Raw genomic sequence first — 12,189 nt, 5'->3', positions numbered from 1 at the left:
AAACATTCCCCTCATCTACACACAATAACCCCATAATTAATCTCTGTGACATTTTTAGAGACACATTTGCATCCTGTAAGCCCACGCACACACTCATGAAGCAGTTTCACTTACACACACACACACACACACACACACACACACACACACACACACACACACACACACACACACACACACACACACACACACACACACACACACACACACACACACACACACACAACCTCTTGGTACAGATAGGATTTCTTCTAAGGTGACAATAGTTTCAGCGGTAACTATAACAACAGCAACAATAGTAATGTACCCCCCCCCCCCCCCAAAAAAAAAGATTGAGCCTTGATTTGGTTACTCTTAACACAGATGTTTCAGAACAAATGTAGGATCAATGTAACATCAACGTAGGATTGTGGGGGAACACAGACCAATGGTGGAAAAGGCGTTACAATGCATTATATCTGATAAACATTGAAATCCAGGGTCGCCGTAGCAACCACAATGGCAACAGTGTAACTTAGGTGTCAGAATAGACTGCCATCAGCCTCTTGCTGTTGAATTGTAAGAGAAGAAGTGGCACTAACTGAACAAGACACTCAACACTGGGTCGAGATCATTAGGGTATGCGACAGAAAACATTTTTTTGCAGTGTTGAAAATCAACAAAACACATAACAAACAAATAACAAAACCATAACCTGAATCTCATACACTTCCCTTTGCAAAAGGTCCCAGATAAGAGACGGTTATTATAAACATTGAACGACCCCAGCATTGGAGTTCCTTCCATTTATATATTTTTTAATAACATAACAATTAAGTCACATAATACATATTTATAACACATCATCGCCATAGTCTCTTTAACTGGCATAGGAAACACGTGTAATGAAGGAGCATGCGGCCTCATGGACAGGTTGTATTGTGTAAACGTGTAAGCGGACGTGAAAGTAGCTGAACGGCTTGTATCAAAATGGCCCGGAGAGTAGCTGAACGGCTTGTATCAAAATGGCCCGGAGAGTAGCTGAACGGCTTGTATCAAAATGGCCGGAGAGTAGCTGAGTAGCTTGTATCAAAATGGCCGGAGAGTAGCTGAGTGGCTCGTATCAAAATGGCCCGGAGAGTAGCTGAACGGCTTGTATCAAAATGGCCGGAGAGTAGCTGAGTAGCTTGTATCAAAAAGACTCGAAGAGTAGCTGAGTAGCTTGTATCAAAATGGCCGGAGAGTAGCTGAGTGGCTCGTATCAAAATGGCCAATAGTCCTCTCAGTCAGTGACTCTGGCTCAAGCCACCGTAGACCTGCGTTCAAAAGAAGGTGCTGTCTACTTGCTTCTCTCTTTTCTTATCTCCAGCCCCCCAGTGCCCCCCCCCCCCCCCCCCCCCCGAGGCTCCAGCAGGGGTCGAGGGGCATGGAAGTCAAAGGTCAGGTGAGTTAAGGAGGCTACCCTCATCCTTTCCTCACTCACTTGCTTTCTGGCGTTTAGTCGCTGTTTGATTCCTTTACAGCCTCCTGCCAGTCCTCCATCTCAGTTCTGAGGCTTCCTCCTTCTTTTATCCATTCATCATTCCATCTCTCTTTTTGTTTCTCCATCACCTTTCACTTCTCCCGCAGAGAGGACGGCACCCAACTGCATCATGGGAAGGGTGGCGTTCCTCCGGGCACTGAGAAGGAGGATAGAGATGGGCAGAGCTAGAGAAGGACAGCAGTGAGAGATGGATGCCCACATGACCCATTCCAGCCCTGTTTCACTTCCTCCCTCCCTCTTTCCCCAAATACACACTATTGGTATGGAGGATGGAAGGCAGTTCGGATGTCTTGTCTCCTCTGCAACTCTCCCTCATACCATAAACTCGTTACTGCCATACAGAACCAGCTGTTGGGGCAGTGAGCTGAAGTCTGACTCCCTCCTGTGGCCCTCAGGGGCCTCGCGCGGCGAGCTTCTACTCAACCTGAGCCGGTGGCGACTCTTCACCCCCACAGTGCCACTCGGGCCCCCCTCGGATTCCACTAAAGGGGCTCCTAGGCCCAAGGAGCAGGAGGAGAGTAGGGGGCCGGAGGAGGAGGAGCGGAAGCGGTAGTTGGGGGATTGAGGTATAATGGAGGAGGAGGAGGAGGAGGTGGAGTCGACCGAGTCGGGTTGTCTCCGGAGGCAGCGGCGGCTCTTGGCTTCAGACTTCCGGGAGTGATAGGTGCCTGTTGAAAGGACAAAATAGCTTTTTCTGTTACATATATACATACATACATACATACATGTTACATACTACATACACTTCATGACTAAAAGTATGTGGACACCTGCTCGTCCAACATCTCATTCCAAAATCATGGGCGTTAATATGGAGTTGGCCCACCCTATTCTGCTATAACAGCCTCCACTCTTCTGGGAAGGCTTTCCATTAGATGTTGGAACATTACAGCGGGGACTTGCTTCCATTTAGCAAGAAGAGCATTAGTGCGGTCGGGCACTGATGTTGGGCGATTAGGCCTGACTCGTTCCAATTCATCCCAAAGTTGTGCGATGAAGTTGAGGTCAGGGCTCTGTGCAGACCAGTCAAGTTTTTTCCACACCAATCTCAACAAACCATTTCTGTATGGACCTCTCTTTGTGCACGGGGGCATTGTCATGCTGAAACAGAAAAGGACTTTAACCAAACTGTTGCCAAAAAGTGAGAAGCATTGAATCGTTTATAATGCCATTGTATGCTGTAGCATTACGATTTCCCTTCACTGGAACTAAAGGGCCTTGCCCGAACCATGAAAAAAATTAGCTGACCATTATTTTTATTTATCTGCCAAACCCAGATTTGTCCGTTTGAGTGCCAGATAGTGAAGCGTGACTCACTCCAGAGAACGCGTTTCCAGTGCTCCAGAGTCCAATGGCGGCGAGCTTTACACCACTCCAGCCGACGCTTGGCATTGCGCATGGTGATCTTAGGCTTGTGTGCGGCTGCTCGGCCATGGAAATCCATTTCATGAAGCTCCCAACGAACAGTTTTTCTGCTGACGTTGCTTCCAGAGTCAGTTTGGAACTTGGTAGTGAGTGTTGCAACTGGGGACAGAATTTTTACGCACTATGCGCTTCAGCACTCGGCGGTCCCATTCTGTGAGCTTGTGTGGTCTACCACTTCGCGGCTGAGCCGTTGTTGCTCCTAGACGTTTCCACTTCACAATAACAGCACTTACAGTTGCCTGGGGCAGCTCTAGCAGGGCAGAAATGTGATGAACTGACTTGTTGTAAAGGTGGCATCCTATGACGGTACTGAGAAAGTCACTGAGCTCAGTATCGACTGCCAATGTTTGTCTACGGAGATTGCATGGCGGTGTGCTAGATTTTATACACCTGTCAGCAACAGGTGTGGCTGAAATAGCCCAATTCACTAATTTGAAGAGGTATCCACATACTTTTGTATAGAGTGGACATGGGGGGTGGCAGGTAGCCTGGCGGGTAGGAGCGTTGGGTCAGTAACCGAACGGTTGCTGGTTCGAATCCCGAACCGACAAGGTAAAGAATCTGTCACTCTGCAGGGCACTTAACTGCCCCCCACCCCCCCGCACCTCTCTTGTGTGGAAGACACATTTCAGTTGAATGCATTCAGTTGTAGAATTGACTAGATATCCACTTTTACTCCCCTACATGGTAGAGAAAAGTGTTTACTACACACACACCAGTCTCACCAGAGGGGTTGAAGGCGGCTCCTTCAGGGTCCATGTTGAGTTTCTCAGAGCTGTCTGCTGTTCCTATCGAGGCTTCCGACTCCAGAGTCTCGTCATCAGACGCCCGCGGCTCCAAGATCAACATCTCATACGTTAACTCCTCCCTACACACACACACACACACACACACACACACACACACACACACACACACACACACACACACACACACACACACACACACACACACACACACACACACACAATGTATGGACACATTAATGTAAGACGCTTTGGATAAAACCATCTGCTAAATGACATACAGTGACTTATGAAAGTATTCACCCCCCCTTGTCATTTTTCCTATTTTGTTGCCTTACAACCTGGAATTAAAATAGATATTTGGGGGGTTTGTATAATTTGATTTACACATGCCTACCACTTTGAAGATGCAAAATAATTTTTCTTGTGAAACAAACAAGAATTAAGACCAAAAAAAATGAAAAACTAGAGCGTGCATAACTATTCACCCCCCCCCCCCCCCCCCCCAAAGTCAATACTTTGTAGATCCACTTTATGCAACAATTACAACTGCAAGTCTCTTGGGGTATGTCTCTATAAGCTTGGCACATCTAGCCACTGGGATTTTTGCCCATTCTTCAAGGCAAAACTGCTCTAGCTGTTGGATGGGTTCTGCTGGTGTGTAGCAACCTTTAAGTCATACCACAGATTCAATTGGATTGAGGTCTGGGCTTTGACTAGGCCATTCCAAGACATTTAAATGTTTCCCCTTAAACCACTCAAGTGTTACTTTAGCAGTATGCTTAGGGTCATTGTCCTGCTGGAAGGTGAACCTCCATCCCAGCTTAAATCTCTGGAAGACTGAAACAGGTTTTCCTCAAGAATGTCCCTGTATTTAGCACCATCCATCATTCCTTCAATTCTGACCAGTTTCCCAGTCCCTGCCGATGAAAAACATCTCCACAGCATGATGCTGCCACCACCGTGCTTCACTGTGTAATACAGTTGAACAATTCTGACCAGTTTCCCAGTCCCTGCCGATGAAAAACATCTCCACAGCATGATGCTGCCACCACCATGCTTCACTGTGTAATGCAGTTGAAACATTTGAGGCATTTATAAGTTATATTCTTCAAGAATCAATGGATATATAGTAAATGGGTCTTTCTATAACTGCCAGTGAAGATTTCCTGTGGGGGTCAAATTGTTATTGGTGTTCTTAGGATGATATGGTGTTCTTGGGGTGATGAGAGTTGCTGGGTTTTCGCCAGACATAGCATTTTCCTTGATGGCCAAAAAGCTCAATTATAGTCTGAACAGAGTACCTTCCATATGTTTGGGGAGTCTCCCACATGCCTCTTGGCGAACATCAAACGTGTTTGCTTATTTCTTTTTTAAGCCATGGCTTTTTTCTGGAAACTCTTCCGTAAAGCCCAGCTCTGTGGAGTGTACTGTACGGGTTAAAATGGTCCTATGGACAGATACTCCAATCTCCGCTGTGGAGTATTGCAGATCCTTCAGGGTTATCTTTGGTCTCTTTGTTGCCTCTCTAATTAATGGCCTGCTTGCCTGGTCCGTGAGTTTGTGGGCGGCCCTCTCTTGGCAGGTTTGTTGTGGTGTCATATTCTTTAAAAAATAAATAAATCGTGCTCCGTGGGATGTTCAATGTTTCGGATATTTTTTTATAACCCAACCCTGATCTGTACTTCTCCACAACTTTGTCCCTGACCTGTTGGGAGAGCTCCTTGGTCTTCATGGTGCTGCTTTCTTGGTGGTGTCCCTTGCTAGGTGGTGTTACCATCTGCTTAATGACATATATATAACCATCTGCTAAATGGCGTATATATTACCATCTGCTAAATGGCATATATATTACCAACTGCTAAATGACATATATATCACCATCTGCTAAATGACATATATATAACCATCTGCTAAATGGCGTATATATTACCATCTGCTAAATGGCGTATATATTACCATCTGCTAAATGGCGTATATATTACCATCTGCTAAATGGCATATATATTACCATCTGCTAAATGACGCATATATTACCATCTGCTAAATGGCGTATATATTACCATCTGCTAAATGGCGTATATATTACCATCTGCTAAATGGCATATATATTACCATCTGCTTAATGACATATATATAACCATCTGCTAAATGGCGTATATATCAGTGTCACAGGAAGAAAGAGAGAGCGGAGGGATGTTGAGAGACGGATCCTCAGCCTGCTGCTCTCTCCCTCCGCTGAGACTGACCCTCAGTCTGCTGCTCTCTCCCTCCGCTGAGACTGACCCTCAGTCTGCTGCTCTCTCCCTCCACTGAGACTGACCCTCAGTCTGCTGCTCTCTCCCTCCGCTGAGACTGACCATCAGGTGCGGGCACCATCAGCCCAGTAAAATAACAATAAAAAGTACATTATTTAAACGTGAGTCACTCAGCTGTGTCCTACAAGTAATACAACAACTGATCTATTACCAGTGTGATCATATTGCACATCTCAAATTTTTGGGCCTATAGCCTACTGCACAAACATTATTGATACAGAACTGTTTTTAATTGGTTAATGTTGCAAAGGCTTACGTTTAAATCAGAGCGGTAAATCTCAGTTTGCATTTTGACTCAGAAAGTGATCTTGAGTCAGAAAAGGTTTGTGACCACTGCTTTACTGTACTTAGATTTTTGAGGAAGAGCCCTAGAGTACTAGAGTTCTAGAGTACTAGAGTTCTAGAGTACTAGAGTTCTAGAGTACTAGAGTTCTAGAGTTGTTCTAGAGTACTAGAGTTGTTCTAGAGTTCTAGAGTTGTTCTAGAGTACTAGAGTTGTTCTAGAGTACTAGAGTTCTAGAGTACTAGAGTTGTTCTAGAGATCTAGAGTACTAGAGTTCTAGAGTACTGGAGTTGTTCTAGAGTTCTAGAGAACTAGAGTACTAGAGTTGTTCTAGAGTACTAGAGTTGTTCTAGAGTTGTTCTAGAGTACTAGAGTTGTTCTAGAGTACTAGAGTTGTTCTAGAGTACTAGAGTTGTTCTAGAGTTCCAGAGTTCTAAAGTATTAGAGTTTTAGTAGAGTATAATGACTTGTGAATACTGTTAATAATAAGGGACAATCAGGCTCACTTCTCTCTCTGCAGGCCCTCAATCTGCTCCGTGAGGACCCTCTCTTCCTGCTGCATGGTGGCCTGCTGCTGTTCTGTCAGCCCTGGCTCTGCCCTCTCCTCCTCTGCACTCTCCCCATCCACCACCGGGAGCACTCTGGGGCTGAGGGGCGGGGAGGGCGTGTGGTGGCTGCTACCCCTCCGCAGACGACTTTTGCCCTATAGGACACAGGACACAAAGCTAGTTAGGATAGAAGCTAGGCTATAAGATCGTCTAGACTAGGCTAGGTCACTAGATAGGATAGAAAGGCTAGGCTATTAGATAGGCTAAGCTATTAGGCTAGGCTATTAGGCTAGGCTACAATGGGCTATTAGATAGTTAGGATAGAGGCTGATCTAATGGTTCACATCGGACTCAGTGTCATGATTATTGTTTCTACTAACAACACATACACAGTGGAGACAGCCTGAGACATGAGTGTTCAATATGGCTGGACAGAAAACTCAATGTGTGACATAGTTGACGAGGGTCATTTATACTGTGATATAGTTGACGAGGGTAATTTATACTGTGGATACGGTTGACGAGGGTAATTTATACTGTGATATAGTTGACGAGGGTAATTTATACTGTGATACAGTTGACGAGGGTAATTTATACTGTGATATAGTTGACGAGGGTCATTTATACTGTGGATACGGTTGACGAGGGTCATTTATACTGCGATACGGTTGACGAGGGTCATTTATACAGCGATACAGTTGACGAGGGTCATTTAAACTGTGATACGGTTGATGAGGGTAATTTATACAGCGATACAGTTGACAAGGGTAATTTATACAGTGATACGGTTGACGAGGGTCATTTATACAGTGAAACGGTTGACGAGGGTCATTTATACAGTGATACGGTTGACGAGGGTCATTTATACAGTGATACGGTTGACGAGGGTCATTTATACAGCGATACAGTTGACGAGGGTCATTTAAACTGTGATACGGTTGACGAGGGTCATTTATACAGTGATACGGTTGACGAGGATCATTTATACAGTGATGTGCATATTTTTCTTGACTATTTTTATGCAGCGTTATGACAAAGCTACTTCACGAGTGTTATAAAACCAACAAACTGTAGCGGACACGCACGCGCACACAGTCATGACCTTTTGACCTGTGTTAGGCTGAGTGTTATTATGTTGTGAAGCAAAAACATATATATTTTTTAAAAACATGTTGTGTTAGCCTTGGGGTTTGGTTTGGTCGGGATGCAACACTTCAAAACAGAAATTAAACAAAGCATGCTAACAGAAACCAACCACTGCTCTGCCTATCTGTCCAACGAACCAACCACTGCTCTGCCTATCTGTCCAACGAACCAACCACTGCTCTGCCTATCTGTCCAACGAACCAACCACTGCTCTGCATATCTGTCCAACAAACCAACCACTGCTCTGCATATCTGTCCAACAAACCAACCACTGCTCTGCCATCTGTCCAACGAACCAACCACTGCTCTGCCCATCTGTCCAACAAACCAACCACTGCTCTGCATATCTGTCCAACAAACCAACCACTGCTCTGCATATCTGTCCAACGAACCAACCACTGCTCTGCATATCTGTCCAACAAACCAACCACTGCTCTGCCATCTGTCCAACGAACCAACCACTGCTCTGCCCATCTGTCCAACAAACCAACCACCGCTCTGCCTCTGTCCAACGAACCAACCACCGCTCTGCAAATCTGTCCAACAAACTAACCGACGCTCTGCCCATCTATCCAACGAATCAACCACTGCTCTGCCTATCTGTCCAACGAACCAACCACCGCTCTGCCCATCTGTCCAACAAACCAACCACTGCTCCACCCATCTGTCCAATGAACCAACCACTGCTCTGCCCATCTGTCCAACAAACCAACCACCGCTCTGCCTCTGTCCAACGAACCAACCACCGCTCTGCAAATCTGTCCAACAAACCAACCGACGCTCTGCCCATCTATCCAACGAATCAACCACTGCTCTGCCTATCTGTCCAACAAACCAACCACTTCTCTGCCCATCTGTCCAATGAACCAACCACTGCTCTGCCTATCTGTCCAACAAACCAACCACTTCTCTGCCCATCTGTCCAATGAACCAACCACAGCTCTCATTTCGCTCACGTGACCTAGTAATGACTGTTGACAGTCATAATACATTCATCATAGAACTGTTTGAATTAACACATAATAAATTAAAGGTTTATATTTATTATCATGTCATCGGTGTGGAGATGCATTCGCAAAGTATTCAGACCCCTTGACTTTTTCCACATTTTGTTACATTACAGCCTAATTCTAAAATTGATTACATTATTTTGCTTTCATCAATATACGCACACACAATACCCCATCATTTATTTTATTTTTCATTTTTTTATTTCACCTTATTACCTTTCACCTTATTTAACCAGGTAGACAAGTTGAGAACAAGTTCTCATTTGCAACTGCGACCTGGCCAAGATAAAGCAAAGCAGTTCTACACATACAACAACACAGAGTTACACATGGAATAAACAAACATTCCGTTAATAATACAGTAGAAAAAGTCTAAATACAATGTGTGCAAATGAGGTAGGACAAGGGAGGTAAGGCAATAAATAGGCCATGGTGGCAAAGTAATTACAAATTAGCAATTACACACTGGAATGGTAGATGTGCAGAAGATGAATGTGCAAGTAGAGATACTGGGGTGCAAAGGAGCAGGATAAATAAATACAGTATGGGGATGAGGTAGTTGGATGGGCTATTTACAGATGGGCTATTTACAATGTCCCAGAACCTTTTTAAGTTTGTGCTACAGGATGAAAATTTCTGCTTGAAAAAGCTAGCCTCAGCTTTGCTAACTGCTTGTGTATATTGGTTCCTGACTTCCTTGAAAAGTTGCATGTTGTGGGGGCTATTCGATGTGAATGCAAAATGCCACAGGATGTTTTTGTGCTGGTCAAGGGCAGTCAGGTCTGGAGAGAACAAAGGGCTATATCTGTTCCTGGTTCTACATTTTTGAATGGGGCATGCTTACTTAAGATGGTGAGGAAGGCACTTTTAAAAAGAATAACCAGGCATCCTCTACTGACGGGATGAGGTGAATATCCTTCCAGGATACCCGGGCCAGGTCGATTAGAAAGGCCTGCTCGCTGAAGTGTTTTAGGGAGCGTTTGACAGTGATATGGTTGACGAGGGTCAGGGGTGAAGGGTGGTCGCAGACCCATTACGGATGCAGGCAATGAGGCAGTGATCGCTGAGATCTTGGTTGAAAACAGCAGAGGTGTATTTGGAGGGCAAGTTGCTTAGGATGATTATCTATGAGGGTGCCCGTGTTTACGGATTTGGGGTTGTACCTGATGGGTACATTTATAATTTGTGTGAGATTGAGGGCATCAAGCTTAGATTATAGGATGGCCGGGGTGTTAAGCATGTCCCAGTTTAGGTCACCTAGCAGCACGAGCTCTGAAGATAGATGGGGGGCAATCAATTCACATATGGTGTCCAGGGCACAGCTGGGGACAGAGGGTGGTCTATATCAAGCGGCAATGGTTAGAGACTTTTTTCTGGAAAGGTGGATTTTTAAAAGTAGGAAGCTCAAATTGTTTGGGTACAGACCTGGATAGTAAGACAGAACTCTGCAGGCTCTCTCTGCAGTAGATTGCAACACCGCCCCCTTTGGCAGTTCTATCTTGTCAGAAAATGTTATGGTTAGGGATGGAAATTTCAGGGTTTTTGGTGGTCTTCCTAAGCCAGGATTCAGACACTGCTAGGACATCCGGGTTGGCAGAGGGTGCTAAAGCAGTGAATGAAATAAACTTAGGGGGGGGGCTCCTAATGTTAACATGCATGAAAATAATGTCAAAGCAAAAACAGGTTTTTAGAAATGTGTACATTTAAAAAAGATTTTTTAACACAAATCTCAACGTCAACAGTCAAGAGGCGACTCCGGGATGCTGGTCTTCTAGGCAGAGATGCAAAGAAAAAGCCATATCTCAGACTGGCCAATAAAAAGAACAGATTGAGATGGGCAAAAGAACACAGACACTGGACAGAGGAACTCTGCCTAGAAGGCCAGCATCCCGGAGTCGCCTCTTCACTGCTGACATTGAGACTGGTATTTTACGAGTACTATTTAATGAAGCTGCCAGTTGAGGACTTGTGAGGCGTCTGTTTCTCAAACTAGACACTAATGTACTTGTCCTCTTGCTCAGTTGTGCACCGGGGCCTCCCACGCCTCTTTCTATTCTGGTTAGATTTATGCTGTTCTGTGAAGGGAGTAGGACACAGAGTTGTACGAGATCTTCAGTTTCTTGGCAATTTCTCGCATGGAATAGCATTCTTTTCTCAGAACAAGAATAGACTGACGAGTTTCAGAAGAAAGTTCTTTGTTTCTGGCTATTTTGAGCCTGTAATCGAACCCACAAATTCTGATGCTCCAGATACTCAACTCGTCTAAAGAAGGCCAGTTTTATTGCATCTTTAATCAAAACAACAGCTTTCAGCTATGCTAACATAATTGCAAAAGGGTTTTCTCATGACCAATTAGCCTTTTAAAATGATAAACTTGGATTAGCTAACACAACGTGCCATTAGAACACAGGAGTGATGGTTGCTGATAATGGGCCTCTGTGCGCCTATGTAGATATTCCTTTTCCGTTTCCAGTTTCATGTCATTTACAGCATTAACAATGTCTACACTGTATTTCTGATCAATGTGATGCTATTTTAATGGCCCAAAAAATTTGCTTTTCTTTCAAAAACAAGGACATTTCTAAGTGACCCCAAACTTTTGAACGGAAGTGTAAGTATTCAGACCCTTTACTCAGTACTCTGTTGAAGCAACTTTGGCAGCGATTACAGCTTTGAGTCTTCTTGGGTATGACGCTACAAGCTTGGCACACCTGTATTTGGGGAGTTTCTCTCATTCTTCTCTGCAGATCCTCTCAAACTCTGTCAGGTTGGATGTGGAGCATCGTTGCACAGCTATTTTCAGGTCTCTCCAAAGATGTTTAATCGGGTTCAAGTCCGGGCTCTGGCTGGGCCACTAAAGGACATTCAGAGACTCGTCCCGAAGCCAATTGGCTATGTGCTTAGGGTCGTCGACCTGTTGGAAGGTGAACCTTCGCCCCAGTCTGAGGTCCTGAGCACTCTGGATCTCTGTACTTTTCTCCGTTCATCTTTCCCTTAATCCTGACTAGTCTCCCAGGCCCTGCCTTTGAAAACCATGCCCACAGCATGATGCTGCCACCCCCATGCTTGACTGTAGGGATGGTGCTTGGCATTCAAGACAAAGTGTTCGATCTTGGTTTCATCAGACCAGAGGTTATTGTTTCTCATGGTCTGAGAGTCCTTTAGGTGCCTTTTGACAAACTCAACGCGGG

The 12,189-nt window shown here is 44.9% G+C and overlaps 1 protein-coding gene across 4 annotated transcripts in view; it reads right to left on the bottom strand.

Moving 5' to 3' along the window:
- Nucleotides 1–800: 800 nt before the first annotated feature.
- Nucleotides 801–12,189, bottom strand: part of LOC109898287 (unconventional myosin-IXAa-like) — a 274,482-nt gene continuing 263,093 nt past the window's right edge. For 3 of the 4 annotated variants that reach the window (XM_031833013.1, XM_031833014.1, XM_031833016.1), the window contains 3 exons: nucleotides 6,801–6,997; nucleotides 3,673–3,815; nucleotides 1,368–2,190 (listed from right to left, as the gene is read on the bottom strand). In XM_031833013.1, the coding sequence (XP_031688873.1) occupies nucleotides 1,835–2,190; nucleotides 3,673–3,815; nucleotides 6,801–6,997 (696 nt within the window). In that variant the 3' untranslated portion in view covers nucleotides 1,368–1,834. Of the gene's footprint in view, nucleotides 2,191–3,672; nucleotides 3,816–6,800; nucleotides 6,998–12,189 lie in introns of all 4 variants that reach the window. The other variant, XM_031833015.1, reaches the window with a different exon arrangement.

Source organism: Oncorhynchus kisutch, linkage group LG10 (assembly GCF_002021735.2).
Source record: "Oncorhynchus kisutch isolate 150728-3 linkage group LG10, Okis_V2, whole genome shotgun sequence".
NCBI lineage: Eukaryota > Metazoa > Chordata > Actinopteri > Salmoniformes > Salmonidae > Oncorhynchus > Oncorhynchus kisutch.
The sequence above is the reverse complement of the archived record's forward strand: the minus strand, read 5'-3'. Positions and strand labels throughout refer to the sequence as shown.